We start from the raw sequence: 16,177 nt of genomic DNA on the forward strand, positions 1-16,177 counted from the left end.
TACGAGGGTCAATCAAGAGCAGAGACGGCACGTCTGGGACCCACGAGGCCGCGGTCCACGGGACGCTCTTCCCGTGGCTTTAAGGGGCCCTTGGCGCAGACAAGGAGACCCCTAAAACCCCCCGGGGGCTGGAGCTGATTCAGCTCCACTCCGCCATTATCCGGCACCAAACCGGAAGCCTTGATATGATTTCAAGGGTCATGATCTTCACCTGCAGGGCATCACTACCTTTCGTTATATCAGCGACCAATTCTTGGTGGCACTGACTGGAGCCCAACTTGCCAATCATTTTGGCATTGCACTTTGGCTCCTGGGAGACCTCTGCCTCTGCATCATCACCAAGAAATCATGCCTGAAAGCCTTCCTTCTTCTTCTTCTTCTTCTTCTTCTTCTTCTTCTTCTAGCATTTCTACCATAGATATATTTTTAGGGAGCCACTGTGGAGTCTGGGTATCTGGTTTGGGAACAACTGCCTGGAGAGCTCTTAGACAATACTGGGCTAAACTCGGTGTTAGACAACTTGGTTTGTCACTAACTGATGTCAAGACTACTTAAAAAAAAAAATAGTTAACGGGTCATGGTGTCTGGGAAAATCCGTATGTATGGTGACTCATGTTGGGAGTGTAAATTTTGGCAGTTTCTTAAAAATAGCTCAAAAACTTTTTAAAAGTGCAAAAAAATGCTCAGCAACTTTTGTGTCCAGATTTTCATTTTTTGAAATATGGCAACCCTAACCTAGGTGTATCTCAGTTTTGAAAGAAAAAGTTTCCCAGTAGACCCTGCAGATAATTTGGCACAGATGGCTAAAGTAGTTTCAAATCCAGGTCAGAATGGATATGAAAGTCCTAGAGAGTCATAATTCTGCCAGGGGATCTCAGTAGTGGCTGGAGTATTCCCCTCCTCAACTTGGTCAGAGGTTGGGGTTGAGGGTATTTCAGCCATTTTGTGAGGGGTCTTGCAAACACGCAAGGTCAGGGCCAAACTTGGCAGTAGTGGCAATCTGGCTTCACATTCTTGTTAGATATTGTGGTTTTGTTTGTTTTTTAAATCTACAAAATGCCAGTGTGAAGGAGGAAACATTGTCTTCACTTTAATTCTGGTTTCAGTCATCATCATCTCATTGGATGCAGACGTCATCACAGTCAAATTGAAATAAGGACAATGGTTTCTCTCCCCATACTAGCATCTTGCACCCAGCATCAGCAGCAAATGTGATTGTTGTTGCTGCCAGAATCACAAAACAGGTGAGCCATGAGGGATGGTGTTCATGAAATATTTTAACCCATGGCTCCTCTTGTGAGCCAAAGAAGTTATGAATTCTAAGGACCTGTCAGTGTGGCTATATTTCTGTCTCTAGGAGGAACTGGCTATGGAACTCATCAATAACCCAGAAATGGCTTCCCCACTGCACCAGCATTCTTACATCCGCAGCACTGTTGTACTCATCTTAGTTGGGTTTATGGTATGTGGTTACTATTTTTGTAGTGCACTTCTGGTATGCATGTTAAATATTGGTTTGTGTATGGTGCATTTTTAAGCCACCCTACAGCACAAGGGGCAAAATCTTTGAGTTGAGATTGGAAAAGTTCATTTGCAGGAAAGCGGATATTTCAGAAGACTTCTTGTGCTTTTTTGATATCATGTCTCTTTATAATGCAGCATAGCAAGTATCACATATGTTCTTTTCCTAGTGTTTTACAAGATGTGGCAATAAAGTTTTGACAGATACCTCCAGAATGAGTATATAATCTGAGCAGAAATCAGATGGTTAAATACTGTGTAGTTTTCCCATTGAAGAGCAATCAACAGTATCATTCTTAGCAGATTAATTAAGGGAGGAGAACCTTTGATGTTGCGCAGCTACACCTCCCATCATCTGTAGCCATTGCTTCTGCTTGCTAGGGAACTGTAGTTCAGAAACATCTGGAGGGCCAAAGGTTACCAACACCTAGTTTAAAGCCTCAAAAAAATATTTTCTGACTAGTACTAGTTAGTGCTATCTGCAGGAATATTGTCATGCTCGTAAACCACTTAGTGGTTGTATTAGCAATTAAGCAGTATACAAATTCTACTAAATATTAAAAAATAACTACTACTACATGTTGGTAACAAACAGATTTTAGGTGTATTTAACCCCCATCCCACAAACATTAAGCCTGCCATTACGTTCTGTTTGCACATCTGTGCTTAAAACTTGTTTAATATTACTTCTTTCTCCTCATGGAACTCCAGGAGAGTTAGTTTTCTGAGGGGTATTGGGCATTTCTAACAGAATTATTAGCACCATCATTAAGCAAGTTTCCAGGATCAATGACCTATAAAACTGCAGTTACCAGGATCCTGCCACTTTCTAAAATGCAGGATCTTGTGCTGCGTCTCCAAAACTTGATGCAAGGTCAGGACAATGCCTGGTGCCTGCTTTTAAAATGTGGTGCTTTGCTATCTTTCCGGTGGAAGAAAGCCTCTAGCAGAACTTAATTCCCATCCTCAAGCAGTTTAGTGAAGCATAGATATATAGACTATTAAACAGTATTTATTGCATTCAGCCTCATTTAGCAGCTGACTGCCTTTTTCAATAAGTAGACCACAGACTGCAAAGTAAGTTTAAAATGGTTTACTTGCAGTTTCTTGGTTTCCAACATGCATTTTCTTCATGCACCAACAATAAAATAATGCAAGTATAATGAAGAATATACGAAGAAGCTCGAAGGGAGATCCTGGATCCCATACTGGTGAGGTTTGCAAGCCTCCCAGAAAAGCAGACATATAATCTGCTCTTGTTAGGTAAAGACCCAATGATTACCAGGGTGGTCGCCAGATTTTGTATCCATATTTGTAGACATAAACCTTCTTCCCAGCCCATCTAAGTTTCTCCCCAATGGAGCCGGGCTTAGCCTTCTGTAGCCACTATTTTAACTTTTAATATTGTATTGTAATTAACAATTTCCCTCTAAATCTTGTTTAAAGCGTTTTTATAGGTATCGTTCCCAGAAATTGTTCCGTCAAAGGGATCTGTTGTATTCTTTTTGTAGTTATATTCTATTTTATTTTAAGAGCTGGTCTTTGACCGTAATAAAATAAAATTTATTTATTGCAAGTATAATGCAGACACATGTCTGGGAGCTAAGTTAAGGCACATCTGCCTCCATGGCTTGCAGCAAAGAGGAAGAGAGAGAGAGAGAGAGAGAGAGAGAGAGAGAGAGAGAGAGAGGAACAGGAACAGGCTTCCTGTTAGGTGTGACCTAACTCAGTCTATTCTAGCAATAAGAACTCTGTGGTCCTTAACCCCATCATATACTAACTAGAAAATGGGCATTGTTAGGTTTGACTGAATCTCCCACAAAATTGACCAGTGTGCTTTGGCATGACAGGTACTCCTGCCACTCTAGGAGAGCCACTTGCCATGTCCATCCCTTATCGGGCTTAGCTTAGGCAAGTCCCACTGGTTTGTGCAATGTTAGGTCAGGGGGATTACTTTGACTTTGTTTCTTTCATAGGTTGCCTTTGTCTTTCTTCATCTGTTGTCTGCTTGTTCTGTCTCTGGCTTGGATGTGGTCAGAACTGGAGAAAGAGACAAAGGTGGAATCTACACACATATGAAAAACGCTGTGAAAATGCTTTAAAAAAAGTTTTGGAAAATGTATTGAATTTGCCATAGCTCACCATCGCCATCTAGTGTCACATTTGCATATTGCACTTTACAACACACTTATAACATTTTATTTGCAGCAGTATAGCTGAGTCTAAAGACTCAGGAGCTGGCAGTGGCAATCAATTTGATGCCATGTGATCCTGCCTGCCCTAGAGCAGTTGGGGGTGTTAACCTGTTGTTTACTGGCTCCTGCACGGCCCCAGCTGCTTTATAATTCTAACAATACATTCTTGCCTTGTAGATCTGCGTGATTATTGGTATTGCCCATGCACTTGTCATCTATAGGGTCGTGGTGACAGTCATCTTTACTCAGTCTGACTCAGAATTTTTCCGAGAACGAGCCAGTACCATGGCAGTGATGACAGGGGCTGTGTTGCATTATTTAACTATCATCATAATGAGCAAGGTATGGAGTAAACATAGTGATATTTTCAAGCAATCTGTCTTGCAGTTGTTTTCTGGTGTATCATATTGCTTTGTTTGCCTCTTGTCTGTTGTAGGTGAACAGACATGTAGCGCTGTACCTCTGTGATATGGGTAAGAAAATATCCATGCTATATATATTATTTCATGTATATGAAATATGTTCAACTTGATAAGTAAAAGGTTGCCCTATCATGAATGCATTTTGTGACTTGGTGCATAGAGTAAGGCATACATAAAAATAAGAATGGGAATGCCAGGTGCCACAGCTAAATTTGGTGTCTATGATCTTATTTCCAGAGAAGCCAAGAACATTCACTGAGCGTGAGAAAAACTTCACCGTCAAACTCTTCACCTTCCAGTTCTTCACCCACTTCTCTTCTGTGATCTACGTTGCTTTCTTCCTCGGGAGGTAAACGCAAATAGCAAAGAATGGAGAGTTCAGTGTATCCCACTGGTGAGGGTGTTAAATTTGGATCAGGTGACTTGGATTTGAATTAAATCTTTACCACTTTCTTCCTGCTTCAGATGTGCAGCTATAAAATGGGAACAATGGTGGTTTTCTTCCCGTAGTTTGTGTGAGGGCTAATAGGGCATTTTATTTATTTTAAAATTGCTATATGAATTATGCCGTAAGAAGGGGGATACGGATGCAATGCGTTAGTCCTGCATTTTTGCTTACTGTAGTGCATCTCTGACAAAACTGAAGGCCTGTGTTCTAAAAACAGAGTGTTTATCCGTAACTCTAACAGCCACCCTTGCTCTCTGTCATTCTTACTACTTTAGTTTCTGTTGGTTGAGGTGCTGCTTTTTAGCTCTACCGCATCTTCATTACTCATTGTGACTATTATCTTCCAAACTGTGTGGTTATCAAGACTATAAAAAGCATTAGGAACTGACTGTATCTCAATTGTACTTTCTTGTTAGGATTAATGGTCGTCCAGGGGACTATGTGCGTGTGGGCGGCAAGTGGAGACTCGAAGAAGTAAGTTCTTTTGTTGCAATGATGTCTTCCCCTACCTCCCCACCTGGTCTCCTGTTACAGGTGGGTAGCCGTGTTGGTCTGCCATAGTCAAAACAAAATCAAAAATTCTTTCCATTTGATTGCATACACAATGCCAACAGTGCCCTTCAGCTCTCTATATTGGACAAACAGGCCAAACCCTACGCCAAAGGATAAATGGACATAAATCCGATATCAGGAATCACAAGACAGAGAAACCAGTAGGAGAACACTTCAATCTCCCAGGACATTCTATAAAAGATCTCAAAGTAGCTGTCTTAATTCAAAGAAATTTCAGAAATAGACTGGAAAGAGAAGTGGCTGAATTACAACTAATCACCAAACTTAAAACCACGGAGAAACCTGGTCTGAACAAAGACATTGGATTCTTATCTCATTATACATAACAAAGCTATCTTTAGCCATCTCACCCCTTGCCTTTCCCTGCAAGACTAATTACAGCCGTTAAGAGTCGTCAACAGGTTTTCCACACCTATCTGCTGATCACCCATTCCCACCACCCTTCTGAGCAATACCCCTCCCCACTCCCTCACTATATTTAAGGATCTGGTGACTTCTGTTTCAGTGTATCTGAAGAAGTGTGCATGCACACGAAAGCTCATACCAGGAACAAACTCAGTTGGTCTCTAAGGTGCTACTGGAAAGAATTTTTGATTTTGTTTTGACCTGGTCTCCTGTTCATTAAAATAATTGCCCAGGTCTTCTCCTTCATTTCCCCCAAATATTTTCTAATCCATCTTCCTAGGAATCCCCAGGTTGAAGACAGTTAAAAAATATAATGATTAATAAGTTTGTGGGGCATTATTATATTCAGTGCAAGCAGACCACCATTCTGGTTCTCATAGCTCACACTTATATCATTGTGTTTGCATCCAGAAATTCCTATACTGTAAAAAATTATTATTATTTAATTTATTGCCTGTCCTTTACCCCAAAGTCCCAGGGCAAGTTACAACCATTTAAAATACAACCTCAAAAACAGTTACAGGTAGGTAGCCGTGTTGGTCTGCCATAGTCAAAACAAAATTAAAAATTAAAAAATTCCTTCCAGTAGCACCTTAGAGACCAACTAAGTTTGTTCTTGGTATGAGCTTTCATGTGCATGCACACTGAAGAAGTGTGCATGCACACGAAAGCTCATACCAAGAACAAACTTAGTTGGTCTCTAAGGTGCTACTGGAAGGATTTTTTTATTTTGTTTTAACCTCAAAAACAGTTTTAAAAAGCCTTATCATTACAAAAAAAAATACATCCAAAAAGATGGTAGCAAGCATGTGTGAGCTCAGTATACATATAGAGAGGTATGAATCTGAGATACATGAAATGAATAGTGGAAATTCCCTAGAGCTTTGCATTACTGTTGATGCATTGCATCACATTACAATGATGCAGGCATGCAGCCTTTCCTGGCAGTTCTTCTAGGAGAATTTTAAAAATGCAAGTAGCTAAAAATGGCTTTGGAATCAGTGACCTTCAGGTGTAAACCATCTTTCTCTTGTTCCTTCCAGTGCCACCCCAGCGGCTGCCTTGTAGATCTCTTCATCCAGATGGCCGTAATTATGACATTAAAGCAAACACTGAGCAACTTTGTGGAGTTTATGTTGCCGTAAGTCAGCATAGTTAGCATGATCTGCTTCTTGGGGTTAGATCCAGGACCTCTTTTCCCCTGGAGCATCACAGACTGTCACAGCTGGAGTGAATATATAATATAGGGTTGGCTTGTGTGCCAGTATAGCAATTCCTTTTGTGGGAAATATTTGGTGAATTGTGTTTCGCCCTTGTGGAAAGTCAGAGCTTGCTGCACTTGGGACTAGGGAGCAGTTCTGTTTCTTCAGATCAGGTTGGCTAATGGCTTGGAGTGTTGGGAATTCTGTTCTCTGGCAAGATGTGGCTTGGCTTTTGTCTGAATCATCTAGATTTAGGACAGGGAAGAATCCTTTTCAGTCCAAAGATCACATTCTCTTGTGGACAATCTTTAGGGGGCCACAAGAAAGTAGTGTGAAGGGGCTATAGAAGCAAAAGTGGTAGAGCAGCAGATGTGACTCTTACCTGCTGTGCAATGGTAAGAGTCACCAATTTCTACACCCACCCACATAAGCACTTGAAGAGGGTGTAGAGCAGGACTAGAGAAGGGTGTGACCTGTATGTGGCTTAGGGAGAGCCCTAAGGGCCAGAACGGCCGTATTGGCACTACACATTTAAAGCTGTTTCATACCACTTTAATTTTTTTATTTTTTTTATACTTTTCAGGTTTATACATATCACTGATTTTACAATCACTGATTTTACATTTCAAAGCTTGATATCCTTCTCCCTCTTTCTGCAGTTCCTTAAATTTATTTTTAATATCTTCTGCATATCCAAATTAACTTATTTGCTCATTTATTCATCTTCTTTAAATATATACTCTTATGAAACTGCAGGTTATTACAATAATCCTGCCAATGTTCTTATTTATTTACAATTTATCTGTAAATATTCAATAAACCATTCCCATTCTTTTATTAAAAGTTTGTTATCTTGACTTCTTATTCTTCCGTTAAATTTCGCCATTTCTGCATATTCCATAAGTTTTTGTATCCAAATTGCTGGAACTTCTGCTTATTTCCGTTTTGGGGCAAGTAACATTCTTGCCGCTGTAGTAACATACATGAATAAGTTTCTGTACAGTTTAGGTAGTTCTGTCCCTATAATTCCCAAAAGAAAGGCTTCTGTTATTTTTTTTACAAACGTTATTTTAAACATCCTTTTCATTTCATTATATATCATTTCCCAGTAAGCTTTAACCTTACTACAAGACCACCACATATGATAAAAAGAACCTTCTTTCTTTTTACATTTCCAACACTTATTTGATTTAGATTTATACATTTTTGCCAATTTACTCGGTGTTAGATACCATTGGTATATCATTTTCATATAATTTTCTCTTAGACCATGTTTCATACCACTTTAAACAGTCATGTCTTCCCCCAAAGAATCCTGGGAAGTGTAGTTTAAGGGTGCTAAGAGTTGTTAACAGATTATTATCCCTTCAGAGAGCTACAATTTACAGAACTGCTTAACAATCAGTCCCTCTTCCCAGGGAACTATGCTTACCATGCTGGAAACAGGAATTTTTCACTCAGTTGTGTACTTTCGGGAATTAAGAAGTAGGAACAGCATATGGGACCAGAGTAAGGCAGGGTGGAGCGTGGCTAAGACTTGCCTATGAAGACTTGGGGAATATTTACATATGCAACATTGTTGCACTGACTTTGGGCAATATGTGCCAATAAGTTGAAGACCCAGGGCAGTTTGCCCCTTGTTATAAGGGGAGCTCCAGCATGGACTACATTATTGTCCTCCTATAGGTCTTTGATAGCTTGCAGGCCTTGTACTTAGAAACTTGTTTTATCTCACTTAAAGTTGTGTTTACCCCTGCAGCTGGATACGCTACAAGTACAAACTGCTGTTCAGAAATCCCAAAAGCAACAACAGGGTTCATATGGAGGAGAGTGCTCGGGACCCATGCAAGGAGGAATGGCTATGGAACTATAACCTTAATGAAGTCAATGTCTTCAGTTTGTTTGATGAATTTCTGGAGATGAGTAAGTGAAACTCAACTGAAAGGTTTTGGTAAGGGTGAAATGCTAGACTAAATTGGGACAGGACTCAACATTCTGTCATTGGCACTCCCATTAATTACATTAGTCAGCTAGGTAGCTAGGTATTTCGCCAAACTAGATTGGCTGATGGGTTTCAAAGAGATTAAAGTGGAGTGTTATAACAATTGTTGTACAGTCATTTCCCCCCCTTTTCTTCTGTTGCCTTGGGTCAAACAGGTTTCTGAAATCTTTGAATAGAGATGATAGTTTGGATGTATGTGCACAAAAAGTGAACACTGCTTCTATGAAAACTTCAGCTCACTGAAAAATGTACCGGGTATATGCTTGTTCTATCTAGATCACAAAGAGAATGTTAGGGCCTGCAACAGGACTCTATTTCCTCTATGCAATTAAAAACAAACATTGAAAGATTCCTCACACTGGCCCATTAGCATCCTTCATATATTCTATTCACTTTTGCTGATTTGAGTAGTTTTTCTTAGCTTTTTAAGATACTTAGGACACCCAATTCTTGCTGTTCTGAAATTTCCATTTCCTTAAATGTCTCCTAACTACTTATATTGTTTTAGAAGCTATGTGCAAACTCTGGCCCAGGAAATGTAATAATGACTTAAACACTCTCCTTTTGTTTGATGCCTCTTTTCAGTGTTCTCTTTTTAAATCTTCAGTGATCCAGTACAGCTTCACCACTATTTTTGTGGCTGCCTTTCCCCTTGCTCCACTCCTGGCCTTTGTCAACAATCTCATCGAAATTCGACTAGATGCTATCAAGATGGTGAGATTGCAGAGGCGTATGGTTCCCAGGACAGCAAATGATATTGGTAAGCTGAGGATTAGACCACTGAGGAGAGGTTTTCATTTTACCCCAATATTATTAGTGGCCATGATTAACTCTTTTCAAAGTGGTAGATTACTTGGGGAAGGAGCTGAATTAAGGAAAGAGTATGCACCAGTTTCAGGGGCACTGGGGTAGATGCAGTGCATTCTGCCACTCAAGGTATTCTTGGACCACAAAACTCTAGGGGGAAGAAGACGTTCAGAAACCATCACTGTGGGTCAGTGTAGCTTGCACAGAAACCTGTGACAGAAATGTAGAGGAGGCAGTTTCCATAGGAGTTCTATGAGTTGCTGGATTCAATAGTCAATGAAAATGGGGAAGGAGCCAAGGAGAGAAGCCCAGTGTAAGGGACTCTGGGGCTTGAATTGGAAATTTTAGAGCCTGGGGCTGGAACCTAACCTACTGAGCTACCATTAAATTAAATTTATTTCATTTTGTTTATGAATTGCTTTCTATGAACTAGTCCAAAGTGATTTAATAATTAAAAGAACAGGAAAAAAATACATATTGGATCTAGACTGGGTCAAAAATCTTCACTTAAGAGACGTTGAAAAAAGGACTTCTTCAATAGGGGCAAAAAAGCAAGAGAGATTGTACTTGTCTGATACATAATGCTAAGGAGTTCCAAAGGTTAGGTGCCTCCACACTAAAGGCCCAATTTCTACGTTGTATGGAACAGACCTCCTGATGAGATGATACTTACAGCAGGGCCTCTCCTACAGAGTGCAGCCACCAGTTGAGTATAAAATGGGTGAGACAGTCTTCTAGGTATCCCACTCCCATGCCATATAGGGTTTTATATACCTGTACCAGAACCTTGAACGTAGTAAATTGAAAAGCAATGTAGTTTTTTCAGCAGTGGAGTAACATGATGGCAGTATTCTGTTCCAGTGAGCAATTGAGCTGCTGAATTTTGCAGTGGCTGCAGCTAAGCATGTCAGGAAATCCCAACAACAAAAAACAGAAATGGAAATATATCAATCTAGCAAATCATGCTGGTTTTGTTTTCAGTTCAGATATGATACATAATTAATTACCATTCTCCCCCTGTCCATTTAAATTCTGTTTCCTTTCCATTGAAATGAATGGAATGGAAATAATTACATCACTGATTATGGTAAATTTATAACTTGTGTAACTTTTGTAAATAATTACATAAATTACATTAAATTATGGACAGCAAGATGAATAACGTAGTATTTGGAGAAACTGAACTGCAGTGGAATGGAAATGGTGTTCATTGTGATGAAGACAAGTTGGAACAGAAACCATTGCCTTCTTGTAGCCCTAGCTGCAGCTTCTGGGCCTGCCTCAGGGGCAGCCCCACTTAGAGTGCATTGCAGAAATTCACTCTGGAACTTACAAGCAAATGGATGGCAGTGGTCAGGCTATCCTGGGCCAGAAATGGCCCTGTCTTACCAGCCAAAGCTTGATGAAAAGCACTCCTAGCCACTGAGGTTACCTAAGCCTCTACTGACAGAGAAGAATTCAGGACAACCCTAGACTACATATTTGTTCCTTTTCAGGGGAAAAACGACCCTGTCCAAAGCAAGAAGTTGACCAATCCTCTGGTCAAATATATTAGATTGTGGAGAGGTGGGAGGGTTAATTAAAGTTGAGGCAAATGCCATCTGCTTGAGGAAATGTGTTTCTCTTATTTTCTTCCGTTGCAGGTACCTGGTTGCTGATTCTGGAGGCAATCGGTATTTTAGCTGTCATTGGCAATGGTATGGTAATTGCCATCACCTCAGACTTCATCCCAATGCAGGTGTACAAATACACATCTAGCCCCTGCATACAGAAGAATTACACAGGCAAAGAGTGAGTGTCATTTGAGTCCTTTGGTAGCTTTCAAGTATAGCATATATTCAGTTAGGCAGTTTCTTTTTTGTGTACACTTGTTATATGTGACAAATGCTAAACAGCAAAGTTTGCTAAGGCTAGCAGGATATGGCTACTGAATATGACCATGTCTCGAGAACAATTTTTCACTGTGGGGTTACTTTAGAGATTAATTTATTGTTATGGAACACAAGCAGCTTCTGTTGCTAAAGGTCTTTGTGTACGAGACCATTCATAAAGTATGTGATGCATTGTTGTGGAGGGAGAAAAGGTTGGGAAAGTTAAGGCAGATGAGGAATTTAGTTTTGGACAAAAAGAGGCAAAGTGTGATAAGCAGGGAGGAGGCAATTTTAAAAGTGTAACATATATTATGAATACTGTGTGTGAGAAAGAGAAAATCAATATATTCCATTCTGTTTCTTGAATCCTCCCTACAGAAAAATAGAAGACTATTCAATTATAGGCTGTGTAAATTAATCCTCCTTTCTTTGGCTCATTTTAAAGTGGGTTTTTACTCAGAATTCTGGACACAGTATTCATCGAGGAAGAAAGTTTCATTAATTAGTTTCATCTTGCTGCCTGTGAGTGTCTAATGTAAGATGGCATCAAGGTCACTGTGACTTTTCAGAAATTAACCTAATGGCTGCATGGTCAACCAGCACATACACCCTCTAGTGCTGAGAAGTATGCTCCTTGGCTAAGCAGTATCTGCTGTTCTGTATACAGGGTTTTTTTTTGTATAGAAATTGTTTTTTAATTTTGGCACCCCATTTTGATGGAGATCATGGATTGCAACATCCACATGTGTCTGGATGCAGCTTGCTGGTCCAATGGGGTCCATGACTCCAATGGTTGGTATTAGGGTGAGGCAAGCTGGCTCTGTTGTTTTCTGTTCTGTGCTTGAATTCCCAAATGTGTACTTCCACTGTTAGCCTTTTTCTTAATTGTCCTTTTTATTTTTTATTTTTATATGTGTGTGCTTATAACCTCCTTAATAAAGTTTTGTGTTTATCCTGGTGTACCTTTTTGGAGTAAGCTTGGCTTACTGAGCAATTTGTGGGCTTGGGGCTCAAAAGTCAAAAAGTGGACTTTTTGCCTCTTGTTTTTGTGAATCCCAAGGATGTCCAGAAACTCCCTGAGTTTCTCCTGGCTTGGGTTGGGAGATTAAACAGGGGCTCTGGCAATACTACCTGGCAGGATAGTTTTTTACCCTGGTGATTCAACATCCTGTTGCAACTCAAGATGTTTGTACCCAGGGGTTGTTGGGGGATTAAGTATCCAACAACCTTACCCCCCTTCTTTCTTTACAGGCTGCATAAATGTTTAGACTCCATTTATTGGATCATAGTACCAGTGGCGTACCGAGGGGGGGCGATGGGGGCGGAGCGCCCCGGATGCCAGCCTGGGGGGAGGGTAACACTCGGTGCCATCCCCCCCACTCCCAAGCCACCGCCCAGCACCCCTTCCATGCGGTGGCAGCAACTTGTAAGGCTGCAGTGGGCAAGCAGCAGCTCAGATGCCTGTCTGTGCTGCTGCTTGCACACTGCAGCCTTAAAAGTTGCCGCCGCCGCACGGAAGGGGTGCCGGCCACTCACGCCCGGCATCCACCCTGGTTGCTGCGCATACGTTGTGACATCACGACGTGCACGCGTGTGTGCGCGTGCGCTAGGGAGCGGCGTCCCGCCCCTGGGGGGTGCCCCTGCGTTTGCATCTCCGGGCGGCAAAGCGGCTCCCTACACCACTGCATAGTACTTGAATGCATTGTGGGCAGAAAGTATTGCACTGAAGAAGAGTACCTCCTCCATTAGAACCTCTAAGAATCCAATATCTTAAAAGAGCTTTGTAGCTTAATGGGGATAAAGGTAAAGGGAACCCTGACCATTAGGTCCAGACTCTGGGGTTGCGGCGCTCATCTCGCTTTACTGGCCGAGGGAGCCTGCGTACAGTTTCCGGGTCATGTGGCCAGCATGACTAAGCCGCTTCTGGCGAACCAGAGCAGCGCACAGAAATGCCATTTACCTTCCCGCCGGAGCGGTATCTATTTATGTACTTGCACTTTGACGTGCTTTTGAACTACTAGGTTGGCAGGAGCAGGGACCAAGCAACGGGAGTTCATCTTCGAACCACCGACCTTCTGATCGGCAAGCCCTAAGGTTTAACCCATAGTGCCACCCACGTCCCTTAATGGGTATAGGTACTCAAAAAATATTTTATTTTTATAAAATGAACCTCTTCCGATAGGCACCAAATCAAAACTAGACATTTTCAAATGTAACTGGAAATCTTAACGAAATAGTTAAGGTGCATAAACAAAACACCAACGTCTCAATTTATTACTTAATATGTAAAATTTAGCACTAAGAATACAAAGATTCTCCATATTTACATTTACTAGTCAAACAAAATTTGCTAAAATATATACAATAAGTTCTAACAAGCTGAATAACAAAAGGCCCAGCATCCAAAGATTTCAAGCAATTGCTGACATTTTGTTATTTTATTTTCCTGCTAAAGTCTGGTAAACTGCACAATTTAAGTGGGACCCTACTGCACCCCATCTGATTGTCACATTTTTTGTTGTTGCCCATAGTTGTTTGGCAGGTTACGTCAACTACAGTCTTTCGGTGTTCAACGTCCAGGACTTTGTGAACCATGAGAATCTGCCAGAACGTAAAGATCCCATGGGGAATGTGATAACGCACTGCAGGTACTGGAAAATGTATGGGGATGTTTCCATGCCCTCAGCTTAAGCAATGAAATTTCCACAGCCCAATTGTTATTGGTGCAGTCCTCCATCCCTTCAATAGAGCTTGTGTTATCTGTTGGAACATTTTTGTGTGTGTGCAAGGAGAAACTCAACCTAGCATTGGGCTACTCTGGAGATTATATTCTTTTCCATTTGCAATCACACTGCAAACGTGTATGTATGAAGATCAGGGGAGGTGGGGGATGGAAAATCTGTTATTTTTGTGGAAGTAACTAAAGCCTTATTTTTGAATGCTGAAAGTCAACACTTTATATTGTTTTATATCTGTGGAAAACAGTATTAGCCATAGATCACCTAAGGTGTGTTTGCAACAAATATTTTCCCAAGATACATAATGCTCAAAAGTGAGTGCTGTTTCAACCAAATCCTGTGTGGAGTCACAGTTTACTGATCCAATTCCAGATGTGGTTGCAGGAAAATGAATTCCACTTTTAAGAGAGGAACATGGCTTGCCTGCAATATTCACTGCAGTGTCAGAATAGACACGGCAGAAACACAGAACCTGCTAGCTGGGAAAAGCAACCTGCCAGTGCTCTACTTCTGATCCTGTCCTTTATCATTACATTGGCTGGGAGGGGCTTCATTTCAAGTGACATGTTGGAGCCCTGCTTGCTGACAGACCTCATCATCATTCATATAAGTAGCAGCAAGACTTTCTTGAAGGAGGGACAGAAAGGAGGAGTGGCAAGCAGGGAAAGAAGCATTTGATTGCTTTTAACATCTCAAAGTCTTGCATGTATTGCCCAGTATTAGATGCCCTACTATCTGCTAGAGCGGACAGTGCTCTCTTAGTACTAGTTTATGACTGAACTGTACTGATTATTGTTCTCCCATCTGATTTAGCTTCTGAAAACTGTACAGTACTTTTTTAAAAAACCTCACTTGTCTGCTTCAAAAAGCCCCCAAAGCAGCTTACAAAAGTTAAAAACAACAAATATCAGTAAATTCACAGTTAAGAGCAAACATTGGACAAACATCCAGAGAAATAGCTGTAAGCAGTGCTTTTTTTCTTTAAAACATGTTTAGGGGTACTCTCATTTTGACTCAAGAAAATCACCATTTTATAGTTCAAATCAGGAAAAATAAATACAGTAAATGGACAAAAGTACAAAGATTCACAAAATGTTTAGAGGTATGCATAACCCTGCGTACCCCCAGAAAAAAGCACTGGCTGTTAGTCTGTTGTAGCAAAGACAACCACAATCCTTTGTTGTCAAAATAAGACACTAAAAACAACATGTTTCAAATAACTGGATTTTTGTAATAGGCAATACATACTGCAGCATTTATGTGTTGCTTTTGCCCTTCCTGTAGGTACCGAGATTACAGGAACAGTGAGGACTACAGTCATACTGTTGAGTTTTGGCATATTCTTGCAGCACGCCTTTCCTTCCTTATCTTGTTTGAAGTAAGTATTTTTGTTGTAAAAGCTCTAGTAGGTTAGTTTTCAGCTGAACACAAATGTGAGTGTGAAGGAACATTTACATTTAGGCTCCTTAAGAGTGTAACTTCATTGATCAAAGCTTAGGGCAACATTTATGGAATAATCTTGGGTCACATTCAGCCAAATATGACTAGGGTATCCCCAACGACGCTTCTCATTCTCAAAGTAATGCACTCTGAAAAAGCTTTCATATATGGGAAGAAATAAATATACTCTGTTCCTTTTAGAGATGATTTCCTTGCTAACAACCAGATCACATTCTGTAGGATATTGGACTTGGCAAAGCAGCAGGCAGTAGGGAATGGAGAAACTTTTTATTTTGTAGAACTGTTAAATTATTTTAAGTTTTGTGTTTCACTCTTTGTTCACAGAGCTCTGTATGTCCATGCAAATAAGGTTTCTATGTTGTTTGCCATCCAGGTACTGGACATTACAAGCCCTCTTAGCTTTGGAGATGAAATATCTATTTCTGTCCAGGAACAGAAACTCTGCCAGTTAGCAAGGGGCAACTGTACATGGACTTGGCTATCTTTTCCAGGACTAAATAGAAAGTCTGTGTTGAATGATAATTGGGGCATC

At 40.7% G+C, this 16,177-nt stretch overlaps 1 protein-coding gene across 1 annotated transcript in view; it reads left to right on the forward strand.

Moving 5' to 3' along the window:
* The window catches only part of ANO9 (anoctamin 9), a 40,749-nt gene that overhangs the window by 19,384 nt on the left and 5,188 nt on the right, over nucleotides 1-16,177 (forward strand). The window contains exons 12-22 of the mRNA XM_033156387.1: nucleotides 1,358-1,462; nucleotides 3,894-4,058; nucleotides 4,153-4,189; nucleotides 4,376-4,487; nucleotides 5,003-5,060; nucleotides 6,608-6,705; nucleotides 8,526-8,689; nucleotides 9,376-9,528; nucleotides 11,219-11,366; nucleotides 13,978-14,094; nucleotides 15,469-15,562. Coding sequence (XP_033012278.1) covers nucleotides 1,358-1,462; nucleotides 3,894-4,058; nucleotides 4,153-4,189; nucleotides 4,376-4,487; nucleotides 5,003-5,060; nucleotides 6,608-6,705; nucleotides 8,526-8,689; nucleotides 9,376-9,528; nucleotides 11,219-11,366; nucleotides 13,978-14,094; nucleotides 15,469-15,562 — 1,251 coding nt within the window. The remainder of the gene's footprint in view (nucleotides 1-1,357; nucleotides 1,463-3,893; nucleotides 4,059-4,152; nucleotides 4,190-4,375; nucleotides 4,488-5,002; nucleotides 5,061-6,607; nucleotides 6,706-8,525; nucleotides 8,690-9,375; nucleotides 9,529-11,218; nucleotides 11,367-13,977; nucleotides 14,095-15,468; nucleotides 15,563-16,177) is intronic.

Source organism: Lacerta agilis, chromosome 1, assembly GCF_009819535.1.
Source record: "Lacerta agilis isolate rLacAgi1 chromosome 1, rLacAgi1.pri, whole genome shotgun sequence".
Classification (NCBI taxonomy): Eukaryota; Metazoa; Chordata; class Lepidosauria; order Squamata; family Lacertidae; genus Lacerta; species Lacerta agilis.